This window comes from Strix aluco, chromosome 3, assembly GCF_031877795.1.
Source record: "Strix aluco isolate bStrAlu1 chromosome 3, bStrAlu1.hap1, whole genome shotgun sequence".
Classification (NCBI taxonomy): domain Eukaryota; kingdom Metazoa; phylum Chordata; class Aves; order Strigiformes; family Strigidae; genus Strix; species Strix aluco.
Genome location: NC_133933.1, coordinates 52,261,003 through 52,274,022, shown reverse-complemented (window position 1 = coordinate 52,274,022; position 13,020 = coordinate 52,261,003). Strand labels below are relative to the sequence as shown.

The window sequence follows — 13,020 nt, the reverse complement described above, 5'->3', positions numbered from 1 at the left end:
CGCGGCAGGCGAGGTACCGACCTGCGTCTCCGCGGGGCCCGCAGTGCCCGCTCCCCGCCGTGCCCGAGGGCCCGGCAGCCCCCCGCGACGCCCGGCTCCCGGCCCCTGCCCCGCTCCTGCTCGCTTGTGCCCCCGCCACAAATCCTGCTGCCGCGGCCCTCGCTCCCCGGCCCTTGCGGTGCCCGGCGGGCGGCGGGGTGCTCGGGGCGCACCGGGAGAGCGGCGGGGTGCACCGGGAGGGGGTCGGGGAGCACCAGGAGAGCGGCGGGGTGCACCGGGAGGGGGTCGGGGTGCACCGGGAGGGGGTCGGGGCGCCTCTCAGCCCCTCCGCCAGCAGCTGCTGGTATTTGTACATGTTGATTCAGCAGGAGGCGGGGGGGAAATGAGCCTGGCGGGGGGAGCAAGCCGGCGTCCCCCCCGGGAGCACCAGGGAGGGTTAATCGGCGAGGATCTGTGGGTCTGGGAGGAGAAAGCGGAGGCCGGGCTGGGGAGGGGGAAGGATAAGAGGAAAAGGGGAAGAGCGGCTCGGTGAGGTCGCACACCGCCAGCCTCCGCAGCCGCGGCAGAGCCTTCCCGCGGCCCCCCGCCAGCGCGGACACCAGAGGGGTGGTGCGGAGGGTCCTCCCTTCTCGTCCCAAACTTTTTCTCCCGCTTCCCCCCGCCCCGGGGGAGACGAGGCTGGAGGGGAAAGAAAGCGACCCCCAAGGCTAGGCAGCAGCCCGTCCGAGGCGGAGGGAGGGGCGGCCCCCCGGGGGAGGCGGCGGGGTCCGGCGGACCCCCCCCCGGCAGTGCTTGCGCGGCGGGAGGGCGCTGGGAGAAGACAGGAGAGGAGAGACTGTGGAGCATCTCCGAGCCGGGGCTGACGCTCCGGGAGGAGGGAGGGACGCGGAGCGAGGGAGAAACTGCTGCCTCTCTGCTATACTCCCGTCCCCAGATTTCAAGGAGTGGGGTGGGGAGAAAGCAAGCAGAGGACCTAAGCTGGGACCTCCCAGCGGGAGCGATTGAAAAGGAGCCAAAGCAGGCGTCGGAGGGGGGAGCGACATCCCAAGGAGAGTCCCCCTCCTCCGCTTCCCGGAGCCGCTGCGTGCCCGCCGCCGCCGCTCAGGATGTGGGTGCCGCTGCTGCTGCTGCTGCCGGAGCTGCTCCCCGCCGTGCCGGCCCAGAAGCTCTCCGCCCTGACGGTAAGGCCGCCCCGCCGCCGGGCGATGGGCGCCGGGGGCCCGGCGGGTCGCTCCCCCGGGGCGCACCTGAGCGGGCTGACGCGGGCCCCCCGGGCGGGCTGCGGGCGGGGGGCTGCTCCCCGCCGCGGGCGGAGGGAGGATGGAGCCCCGGGCCGGGGTGCGGAGCCTTCCCGCGGCTGTCCGGCGGCGCGGGGCGCTGGGAGCCGCCGGCACCGCCGCCCCGTCGCGTTTCTCCGGGGGAGAGCACGGCCCGTGGCAGCGAAGTGGCAGTTTACTGCGGGTCTCCGCAGAGCTTCGAGCCAGCGCTAACGTCCGCGTTAATGCTTTCATTTTCCCCAAGAGGAATAATGCTGCAGTGAGGTCTGCTTTTGGTCCGTCTTGGGCTGACCGATTTTACTTTAATTATAAAGCGAAGTGAAACAAGCCTCTTTGGGCTATTCCAGGCTCCAGGATGCTAAACGTGGAACTCTGCTGTGTAGGGATGGGTGAGCCAATTCATTAGGCTTGCTAAATAAGCCATAACCACTTCTCTAGCCAAGACCTGAGGTTTGCAGCTAATAGCTCAGTTCAGTCGTCTTGTACAGCTTGCAGTGTTTGCAAAGCTATAATTAATGCAATCTGTAGAAATAAAAACATTTTCCTTAAATGTGTTTTTAAACAAGTGCTTGAGTAAACATAACGGGCAGCGAGTACCCCTTTCAAGCTGTTTTTAAGTGTTTTGGTGAGGGCTGTGCCCTTTAGAGTTTATTATGCTAAACTTACAGGCAGTTGCAAAGTGAAATAGACCCTATTTTTGTCTCAGTCTTTCAGAAATTTTCTGTAAAATACTGAGTTGGTTTTTTTCCTTCCTTTTTATTTATTTTTTTCTTATTTTATTTTTGACTAAGGGGGGATAGGGACAGCTCAAGGAGAAACGGCAGTGGGGGATGGCTGAGCTGTTCATACCTGAAATTCTTCAGACGAAGTTTTGCTTTCTTGTCTAGTTCTTTTTTTTTTTTTTTTTTTTTTTTTTTTCTGAAATGATTTGTAGATTAGAAGCTGCTAATTGAAAACCTTAAAGGAATGAGTTTGATCCATGAATTTTATAATTTGTGGCATTTGAAAGTGTGGGGCAAATAGAGTCAAGTGATTTTCATCTTTTACTTTTTAAGAACCCCAACTGAAGCACCCTTAGACTGTCATGTGATATATACTGTTATAGTTAACAGGTTAACATTACAATTTAATTCCAAGTTCACTTTCAGAAATGTGTAAACAGAATTTAGAAGAGATTACGTGTTATATTATTTCTTCTGTATGCTAAAAAGTTCTAAATATTGTTATGGAAGTAAACTGCAAATGCTACCAAAACTTAATTTGTCCAAATGTAAAATAAGAGTGATTGTGACTGTTACATCATCTTTAAATGATACATGATTCCAGTGATGCCAAAGCCTTTTAACAGATGTATATAAATCACTGCTGAACATAACTGTCATTCAGTGAGTGGTTGCCTGCCTCATGAAAGGGAAGAAAAATCTGGCCAAGGGCACTTGGGCAAACTCTTTAAAAATTAAATGTCATAGACTTGTGCAGATGTGTTTGACTACACTGTTAGCTGAGAGATGTCTAAAGTACCTCTGTTCCCTCTTCCACCAATCCAGAGTGTGTATTGTTTGTTTCTGTACCTTATAGTAGTGTGCATCTTTATGAACCATGACCAGAAAACTCTATCCTGGTGGAATCCCCACCCTCTGCTACCAAAAAGGTAATAGTTTTTGAGACTGTAAGCTTTTGGACTGAATTAAACTTGCATATTTCAGTAGGGGTAGCTAGCCTTGTTAGTAGAGGACTGTAAGTAGTGAGCCCATGGTAGTTTTTCTGTTGCCTGTGCTCTTCTTAGAGAGATGGCCAGCCCATATGAATACTAGGCTACATTAGAAATCCTTCCATGAAGTGGGCAATGAACTCACACACACACACACACACACAGACACACACACACACGTTTTACATCTTCCCACAAGACTAAACTATGAATGAGGCAGGTTTATTTCTACTATTTGTGTACTTCCCTATTTAAACAACAACACAAAAGCAATGCTATTACAGCAACAAATACCACAGCACTAAATCATTCTTTACTCCTATAGTCATTTTGCTTATAGCTCACTGACTGTATAATCCCTTCCCACATGTACCTTTCTCAAATATTGATGAATAGTATGTGCATAGTTATAAGGAAAACCAAACCCAGGCTTTGTAGAAAGACCAAGAAAATGTATGACTTTTTTCACCTGCTGTGCCAGTGTGTGATGACAGAGAACTACAATTCTTTTCTACACATGAGATGAAGATTTTATTTTTATTTGTGGTTGAAAGAAAAACAAAGGAAGACTGATATTTTCATAAATAACCAGACGCCACGGGGACAGCATGTTTCACTGCGGACCTGAGTTTCATTAAAACTGCAGGATGATGATGAGCAGGGTGTGAACATCCCTGATGGTATCAAACTGTCATGGGTATATGTAGCTTGCCAGGTGGTGGTAATATCAGGGGCACAGTCTCCTTAACCACAGTGGTAAATCTGCCATAAGATGAACCTTATAACGACATGATAGTAAAATTAAAGTTCCCTCTATCAAAAGCAAGTCTAAAGTTAAGGTCATTTTCCAAAAGACGACTACATGGATCAGAGGTTTTTAACTTATCTGGGTGTTAAACTGTTCTGGGTTCTAAGCGACAAACTGAATGATGGCCAGGCAGCAAGGAGAGTAGCACCGTCTGTCTTTATGTTTTTCATCTGTCTAAACAGTTTTCTGGACTGTTTTAGCTTTATGTCCTCGCTAGCTCCAGAAGCAGAGCAAGTATTACTTTCAGGGATGACTTTCAGTAGTTTACAGAGCTGCATCCCCATTTAATTAGGAATAATATTTTTGCATTTCCCTTGGGCAGAAATACCGACAACAACCACTCACATTCAAGTGACTATGTGATTTTCAGATATTGGAAGCTGTGCATAGTCCAGTAGCAAGAAATTACAGTTTTCACACAAATAACACCCCCAAGAGATTTCTGATTGCCTGACAGTCTTAGGTGACTGCAGGTCTGCAGGGACTGATGAGCATATGACTTCCTATAACCTTGATAATAGCAATCAGGACAATTTCTGGCAGGCAGGTGCATCAGAGTAGTCAGCAGGTAGCTGCGATGCATCAGGCAGCCTAGAGTCCGGTCTGCTGGTCCCCATGGCTGTATCTAAAGTGAGTGTATGAGTATTGTAAAGTGTCACCCTGCTCAAACTGTGAAATCATTTGAACTCCTGTCTGTGTGCCAGGGTAGAGGAGGAACATGAGCGGTGGGCTGATGCACACCTGAATCTTTACTGAGGAGCCAGAATGTGCACCAGGGTTCAAGAGTTTCAAAGTTCTTGTGGGTTCACTGGGTTAGAGATAGCCCAAAGCTACTTTGAGTTTGTACCAATCTTGGCTTCTTGTCATCAAAAAATACACTTTGCTAAAGTTGCTCCTAGACTCTTGTCTCCTGAGTAGGAGCATGTTGCAATAATAGACAAAGTGAGAGGAAACATAATATTCCAGTTCTGAATTGCTAACTGAGCCACAGGGATGCATGGGGGAGGAAAGCATTATTTAGTATTATATTTATTGTTATTTCAAATAAACAAATATTGGCAACAGAACAATGGTTTTCATTCTGGGAAGATAGGCTGAGAGCTGTCTCATAAGAAACCGTGACATCTGGAGGGACTGTAGCCAATTTGGCTGCTCCTGGTTTTTCCTCCCCTTGTGTCAAATACCAAAGTAAAACATTCTAACATTCCAGAGAATATCTTAAGTAGCCTTGTCCTTTTACCTTGTTTATGGAAAGGCAGGTAATAGTCTGCAGTTCTTGTAACACATTGTTGGAACGTTTTTTCAATGTATTTTTATTCTGCTCTGTGAGATGCACCCATTCTTTCTGGATGTATGAAACTGATGAGAGCTGAGCCGTATTGGCATATTGTATTAGGGGAATAGTCATACCTTGAGGATATAGGTACTTTTGTTTTGAAACACGATGTTTTGAAGAAAGCTAATTTTGTTCTTCGAATAAGTGAGCTTATGATCACTTCACTTGCCACCACGCTTACTCTGGCACTGTTTATGCTGTATTTTTGGAACCATCAACTTAGCTTTTATCTCAGTTGCCGTGTTATGTGTGTGCATGTACTTGTACAAACAATAGGACACAAGTGTTTCTTATTTTAAAATCTTGATGACTTATAACATACCACAAACTATTTAATTTTATTCTTTCAAAGCCTTGCTGAACCATGTGTCCTTCTCAATACAATATTGACCTTAGAACTTACAAAGGAAGAAAGTTTGCTTGAAATCGCTTCTTGAAATGAACACCTCTGCCTGTTAAAAGTCCCTTTCATCAGAGGCTGAATATTTCAGGGAACAATTGTTTTCTTTTTCTCCCTTGGCACATGCTTTGTGAGTATTCAATAGCATTTAATGCGCTGGATAGCTTCCACAACACTCACCAATATAAGATGGACCACTAAGGTAGTTCAGTAAAGGGAAGCTAAACACAATCAAAGCTTTCCAAGTTAAGGACCCATTTGGATGGCGTCTGCAAACCCAAACATTTGGAAAAGTTACTCTAATTGTGACTGAAAAACCAAGACCATAAATAAAACTGTAAGTGGCTCCAGATCCTAACAGCATTGTTACTGCAAATGGGCGTTGGTACAACCAAGGGTACATCAGCTCTGAAAATAAAACACTTTCAACAATGCTTCCTTGCAATAAATTCTCAAGACGCTTCTCACTAAAGAAGCAAAACCAAAACCTGTGAGAGTTATTATTAAAAGAGTCAGCAAAACTTTTGATCAGGGGTTAGAAGTAATTTTTCTGCATGCAGCCAACATAAACTCTACTTTATAATGGGAAAGATGTAATGGAGATGGCAGGTTGACTGCACACCCATAAGCTTTTAAAACTAGAAGTGAAGAGTACAAGTGAATGTGGGTGGGGTGGGAAGAGCAGGACAGAGGAAACAAAAAGAAGTCGATCATGCATATTTTGGCCAGTTGTGATGCTTTCATCCATCCCCTATTGCCTACTGAATACCTCGAGGAACAGCCATGTGTATTCCTTGACAGCTGGCAAAACTCAAGGTTTGGTTCATTTTGAGAAGCCTCAAAAGGTTTAGCTGCTATCCAAAACGTATCTGAACCTTGTTGGTTTGGAAGTCGGGCTATGAATCTTTTCAAGATCTGGCTCACCCAGGACTTTGCTAGTGTTTCCATTTCTTCAGCCAGACCAGCCTCACCGCAGGCACAGCCATTTTCACGTATTTTGGTACTTCCTGTCAGGCCCGAGACCAGGAAGTGCCAAAGCGCCTGAAAATTAGAAACGGAGTAAGAAAGAGTTGAGATCAAAGACCTATTTTTGATTGTCAAATAAAGGTTTGGTTCAGGAGTGGCATTTTTTATCTGAACAAATTCATATGCTTTTGAGGAAGCTGCAGAGCGAATGGAGGTTACATTTTGCAAAGAACTCAGGGATTTCCAAACATTTTGTGTTTTCTTTAGGATCAAAGCCCAAATGCTTCTTAATTTTCTGGTTGATTCAATATTGTATTTTGAGGTAGATTTTTAAAAAGTTCAGATGAAAGATTCATGGTGAAGGTAATATCACAGTGAAAAGTTGGAATGCTTTCTTGCTTTCTTCAGAAATAATGTAATCAAAATAGTTTTTGACTGTGTGAATACTACCCTCCCCTTCTCTGCCCCTCTACTATCTGCTACAACAAAATTCTGGTGATGCCAATCATTTTGGTCTCAGTGGCCCCGTGTAGTCTCATGCGATATGCTGCTGTTGACATTGCTCTATCCACTTCTGGTTATTAATTGATAATCACTGCCTTCATACTTATCTACAGTGGTAGATAAAACACTTTCCAGTGCAACACTAGCTGTGACCCTGAGAAGAGGAAATACTTCAGGAAAAAACTTACAGTTTACAATATGCTGATGTCACACAGAATAATTTATGCCAAAGGAAAAGGAGGGATAACACAATGTAGCAAAAAATTGCCCATAAGCAAAGAACTGAGCAGAGAACAGCAGGTATAGCATAAATAACCGCATTTTTTCTGCATTTTTTGGATCTGCCTAGTTGTCCCATCTACACAGGGAATTAGTCTGAATTACAGCCATTGGTGTAGTGCAATGGTGTGCATGGGATACAAGGATACAAACTTTGGTTACAGGGAGGTGAAAACTACCCAGAAGCATATGGACTGGCATTTAGATTGGTGCAGTGACACTTAGTATCAGAGGGTTTCTTAACATTAGTTTTCCAAATTATGAATGGTCTTCAAACAGGCAAAGTTAAGGTAGTGTCACAACTTACCACAGAACCTGTGAAGTAAATTGGTGTGGAGTCAGTCCCCAGACTGAAGTTTTAGCCAGTCCTTGCAGAAGAAATTGCCTTGATGAGTTAGTAACTGCCCTTCAGTGATTTTTTTTCCCCTTTCTAATTTATTAGCTTTTAAAAATGACTGCTAAGTATTTCATCAGCTGCTGAAAATCCAGGCTAATAGAGAATACATCCTAGAATTCTTGTTGGGACGGAAAGAGAAAACATTTCCTGAAGGTGATCCTTTCCAACTCTCTCCCTGGCTTGTTCAGTGTGCTGCTAGAAAACTCGCTCAAGAATGTTTACCTCACACCTATCCCAAACCTAGCTTTTTTTCTTCATTTACTTTAGTCTGCTTGTCTGTCATCTGAGCCACTGAGTGAAGATTTTTTTTTCTTTTGTGTTACTTAAATTTGTTCTGAGGATGTCATAGTATACTTTCCTGTCTTGTAGGTGTTAGTTTTTAAACTGTATACAAATTAGCTGTCATACATAAGCTATAAATCTTTGACTCACTGTCCTAGAGCACCTAAAGAGTACTTACATGAAAATGAAGAAAAATTCCATTGCTCTGGAATGCTCTTTCTTTATTTATGCCATGGCTGGGTGCTGTATTTTACAGATTTTTAGGATACAAATGCTGCCATAAAGTGCTCACAGTCTTTTGTTCAGGCTAGATTTACCATATTTACCAATTTATCAACATTCTGACCTTTGTTCAGTATTAAAGCAGGATCCTGTCAGTGAATAAGCAGTGTAAATGCTCAGGAGAGGTCTGTACATTTTTTGAAATGAAAGTAATGTCAGATAAAGAATCATTTAAATGGTAATCAGGGTGTACTCACTACAATCCATGTACAGAGAAGACCTGCAGATTGCAGACATGCATGGATGTCAGGGAGGGAAGGCAATGACTCAGTTTCATTATCTTTCTCTTGCTCTTATCTGGAGTAAAGCGGAGGAGTTGTGGAGTTTAGTCTGAGTAGAAGTCTGCCATTGAGTCTCATTACTACTTCGAAGGAGGGGGAGAAGGGAGGGTGACATTTTGGTGGACACACAAACTATTTAACCATATTTTAACCATAACATGACTCTGTGAACAGAAATGCTGTTAAACCAGACCGTGTCCTAAAGTATCACAGAGCACCAAGGGTGTGATCTGCCTGGGATCTAGATCATGAAATCTAGAGAACTGATTCCCAAGCATTTTTGTTTGCTAGGTGCTGCTCTTTACAGTGGCATCTTTCTCCTAATGGTAGAGCTTAGAGTCTGGGACCCTTTTTTTGAGAATACAAGGTGGAAATATGGCATTGGCAGCATATCAGAAAGGCAGTGATACTAAAACGTGAAAATCTCTTCTCAGTGAGGCTGATAATGTGTGTCCCATGATGGCTGCAGTGTGCTTGCCTTCATCCTGACTTTCTATAGACATCCAAACACACTGGATTCCTATTTGGGACTGTGAGGGGAACCTAATGGTCTTAAAAGGAGAGTTATTATCAGAGGCAGATATTGTAAGGACATGTTGAGCATGGCTTCCGAACTGGCTCTGGTTCAGTTGCCCCAGTTAATGTATTTGTCCTCATGTTCATCTGCATAGGTGAAGAATTATTTAATGCATTTAATTACAGTATTTTAATCAGTTCTTGTTCACTTCAGCATCCACAGTGATGCCATTTAGTGCAGCCAAAGGGCTGCTGGTGAAGCTGACCCAGGCTCTGTAAGGTTATATTTGTCAAGTGCTGTGGTCACTGTGTGCCACCTTTTTATGCCAATAGTGCTGTATAGCACTGCTCAAGGCCAGAGAGTATCAACATGGGGACTGATGTGCCTGTTAGAGTGAAAAATCACTGTAGCAAATGTAACTTTTTAAAGTAAAAATTTTTATCAGATAAATGAAGTCAAATAAATGAAACCTGGTCCCAGGTATGCTATGTTGTAGTGGAGGATAGTGTGTATTCTAAAGATACCTTTGTCCCCACAAGTGGGTACAGAAATTAAAAAGACTGGAAACAAAGAAACTAAAGAAGGCTTTGACTTGACCATACATTGATTTGTTTAGTAAGTTATCTCTGGTCTGTAGGATGGCTTACTTTTGGGAGGCAGCCATCAAAGACTTCAGAGACAAAAAGCAGAGAGGGAAGTCTATACAGGTCTTCCTCTATTTCTCCTCCTGTCCATTCCGTTGCAAATACAGCTCGGTGGCATCACTTGTGCAGCATCCTCGGGGGCAGGGAGGTCACCTGGCTGCTTCTGTGACACTTTAGGGATCCACCACGGGAGGGAGTGCAAGAGCAGCACGGCCTGCTCTGTCCCCTGTGGAAGGGCTGAAAGTAGGAGAATCCCTTGTTTCTCTACCCCGCCGTGCAAGTCTGGAGGAGAGGAGGGGAAAAACTGAGGACCTTCATTTTTCAGAACTTGCCACTCAGTCGCCCATCAGATAGGACCTCAAATGGGAAAAATCTCAAATGGAAAAAAAATCTCAACAGAAACTGTTGAAAGGTAGAATAGTTTTGTAAAAAGAAAGTGTCTTTAATGACATGGCTTGCCCTGACATTCATTAACTGTTTGCAGTCGTGAGAGCTCAGAGCAGACTGGTGTGGACAGGATGGAAAATATGGCCTAACATATGAGCTGCTCTTTACTCTGGGACACTAGGAGGGGTTCAGCCTGCAGAAAGTGTATGGCCTGTTCATTTTGTTGCATGTATCCATACTGTTTCATTTTGCAGCATTTATTACATGAATTCTGGTGGGCAAGACAAAACAAAGTGGACAACTTACTTTCCACAATGTATTTAATGGGATTATGTTTCAGACTGCAACCTCTTGGGAAGGCAGTTTTCAAGCGTGTCAGATTTTTGATGGATTTCTGCCTAAGTGGATTTAGTTGCAAATCTGAACTTTGAACAGGAGGTTTTATCTTTCCATCTTGTTTCCTCCTTGAAAGGTTCCATAAATTACATTTCTGAGAGAAAGGGAAAGATTTTTTGAAAGAACTGTTCATTTGGTAAATTGCTCTTCTGTTTAAGTTTCCCCTTTCCAGGTGCTGAATGACTCCCAGAGCAAAAGTTCTGTCATTGCTTGGTGATGGACTTCCATTAGTTTGCAATAAAACTACAAGGCAATATTCATGCACTGATAAATGATTTCTTTCTGAAGGAAAAGTGGAAAAAAGCAGAGCTCAGATATCTATTTGTCTGCACCTAGTGCAGTAATTTTCTTCAGTGCGAAAAGGGTATATAGTGCTGCTCTTCTTAAGCATCAGTGTTTAAGTTCATTAGATGCAAGACCAGGAGAGATGCAAGACAATGAGACAGTCAGAGTATTTCCTACTAGATGGCAAAGCCAGATCTGACACCAAGATGAAATGGCTGATAGTGATTGATTTATGCATCTGGGTGACTTGTGACAAACCCACAGAAGCACAGTAGACACAGCACTGCTGATCTGATAGAGTAACTGGTAAGGTAACCACAGATTCACAATACATGTAGTATTGAGGTAAAACCAAAGAAAAGAGCTAGCAGAAACCCTGCTGGTAGGAGCAAGCCGAGAGGAGCTCGAAGGTGACATCCTTTGTGACTCATAGTTTTGACTGAACTGTCTCTGGCCTCTGCAGGTTTTGCTCCAACTTTCTTCTTCCCCACACAGTTGATCTCTCTGTAGTACATCTTCTTCCCCAGTGTTTATATGCCTTGCTTTATAGACTTTAAGCTCTTTGGGTTCGTACCATGTTTTGGGCAAAAGGGTCTCATTCTTGATTGGCCCTCTTGGTCTACCATCATTATCAAGTTCAATAATAAATAAATCTTGAATGACACCTGCTTACAGATGAGGCTGAATGCAAATAATGGTATACTAATAGTGGAGTTAATCAGGCAGTTGTGGACACTGTCTTGTTCTTTACATCCTCTGCATAGTATCCAAGCTGGCTACTTTGTATAGACTTTCCTGGGTTTTTCTTTCTTTCTTTTTTTTTTTTTTTTTTTAACCTAGTCTACCTTTGTAAAGAATTGGAGCAATTGGAGCACTACAGGAAGAGATGAGCAAAAGGGTCTATTCCCTGGTCTTGTCCTGCTGCTGGCCAAAGGGTTCTTCATAGTGCAGAGGGCCAGTGTCATCTGCTTGGTATTTCCTGACTTGTGAGAGCTTAGTGTTTCAACCTTATCATTGCCCTAAAGCTGGGGTTCTCAGACTGTGGTATGTGTTTCCCTTCAAAAGGAAACTTTCTCCCCTAAAGAAAAAAAAGCCCTGAACCAACGCAGCCTGGTCTTTCCTGCAAAGAATAAAGGGATGCCTCTTGGATGTCTCTTCCTATTTTTTCATGTAGCTCAGCATGGAGCTAGAAGCTTCTCTAACCACTGCCCTTCCCTACCTTTTCTTGAGGGAGAAAAGAAGATGGGGCTGGATGTAAGACACTTCCATCCTGTGGATGCAGGCCAAAGAGCTGATAGCTGTTCTTGCTGCTACATTCACCACCTCTTGAATGTACTCTCTTTTTCTATAGCAGCAACACCAAGAACCCTCTGTGAAACCTGGTTCAAAGACTCTCTTGACAACCTCAAAGAGGTGTCAAGCATTATCAAGGAGCACAGATCTTCTCCTATAGTCTACCTGGGGCTTCAAAATGTTATCCATCAGCTGTAATAAATTACCTAGATTGCTATCTCTATTGCTATTTTAAGACTACCCATGTCAGTCATATATGTGTATGCAGGGGTGGACTATATACATTCTCATGCTATACTTTTCTTCCTCTTGTTTTCCAATGATGACTGGAAAACCCTCATAAAAGCCTAAATTTCCCTTGGGGTTAATAACCAGAATTTTAGACTTTTTTTCCTGAAGTTTATTCAATTTGATCTGACCACTTTGATCTGAAATTTTTTTGTTTGTGTGTGTTTTTTAAGAAAGGGGATGATTATTGGAGTTTAGTGTTAGTTTTCATTAGGTTGGTTGTTAGGTTTTGACTGTGTTGGAAGTGCTGCAGGGCAGTTGTGTTTGGTAGTTGATAAATTTGTGTTATCTAAAGACTGAAAAGAACACCATCTCCCTTCAAATCTCAGATCACATCCACTTCAGGAACTGCCTCAGGCAATAGCTGGTTTTATTTTAGTAGTTCTCTTGACTATCATCCTAAATGATGAGAGAATAGAGAGAGCTTTTACTGCTTGAATTGCTTATTATGACAGGAACAATCAAAAAGGTACACAGTTTCGCTCCTTGACACAAAAGTAAATTATTTCTTTAAAACTGCTATCTTGAGTCTTCTCCGCGCACCTGGGGGTGAAGAAACTCTGAAGTGAGATTCATTTTACAACCATGTCAGGAAATCACACTCATTTAACACAAGTAAAAAAGAACCAGAAGTGTTCAATGAAATTAGGTGGTTACAAATAAGACTAATCACATGTAAAAACTCTC

General features: G+C 43.7%; 1 protein-coding gene across 2 annotated transcripts in view; it reads left to right on the top strand.

The window, feature by feature from the left end:
• Positions 1-893: 893 nt before the first annotated feature.
• SMOC2 (SPARC related modular calcium binding 2) overlaps positions 894-13,020 on the top strand; it is a 149,160-nt gene continuing 137,033 nt past the window's right edge. For both annotated transcript variants that reach the window (XM_074820683.1, XM_074820682.1), the window contains exon 1: positions 894-1,181. In XM_074820683.1, the coding sequence (XP_074676784.1) occupies positions 1,107-1,181 (75 nt within the window). In that variant the 5' untranslated portion in view covers positions 894-1,106. The remainder of the gene's footprint in view (positions 1,182-13,020) is intronic.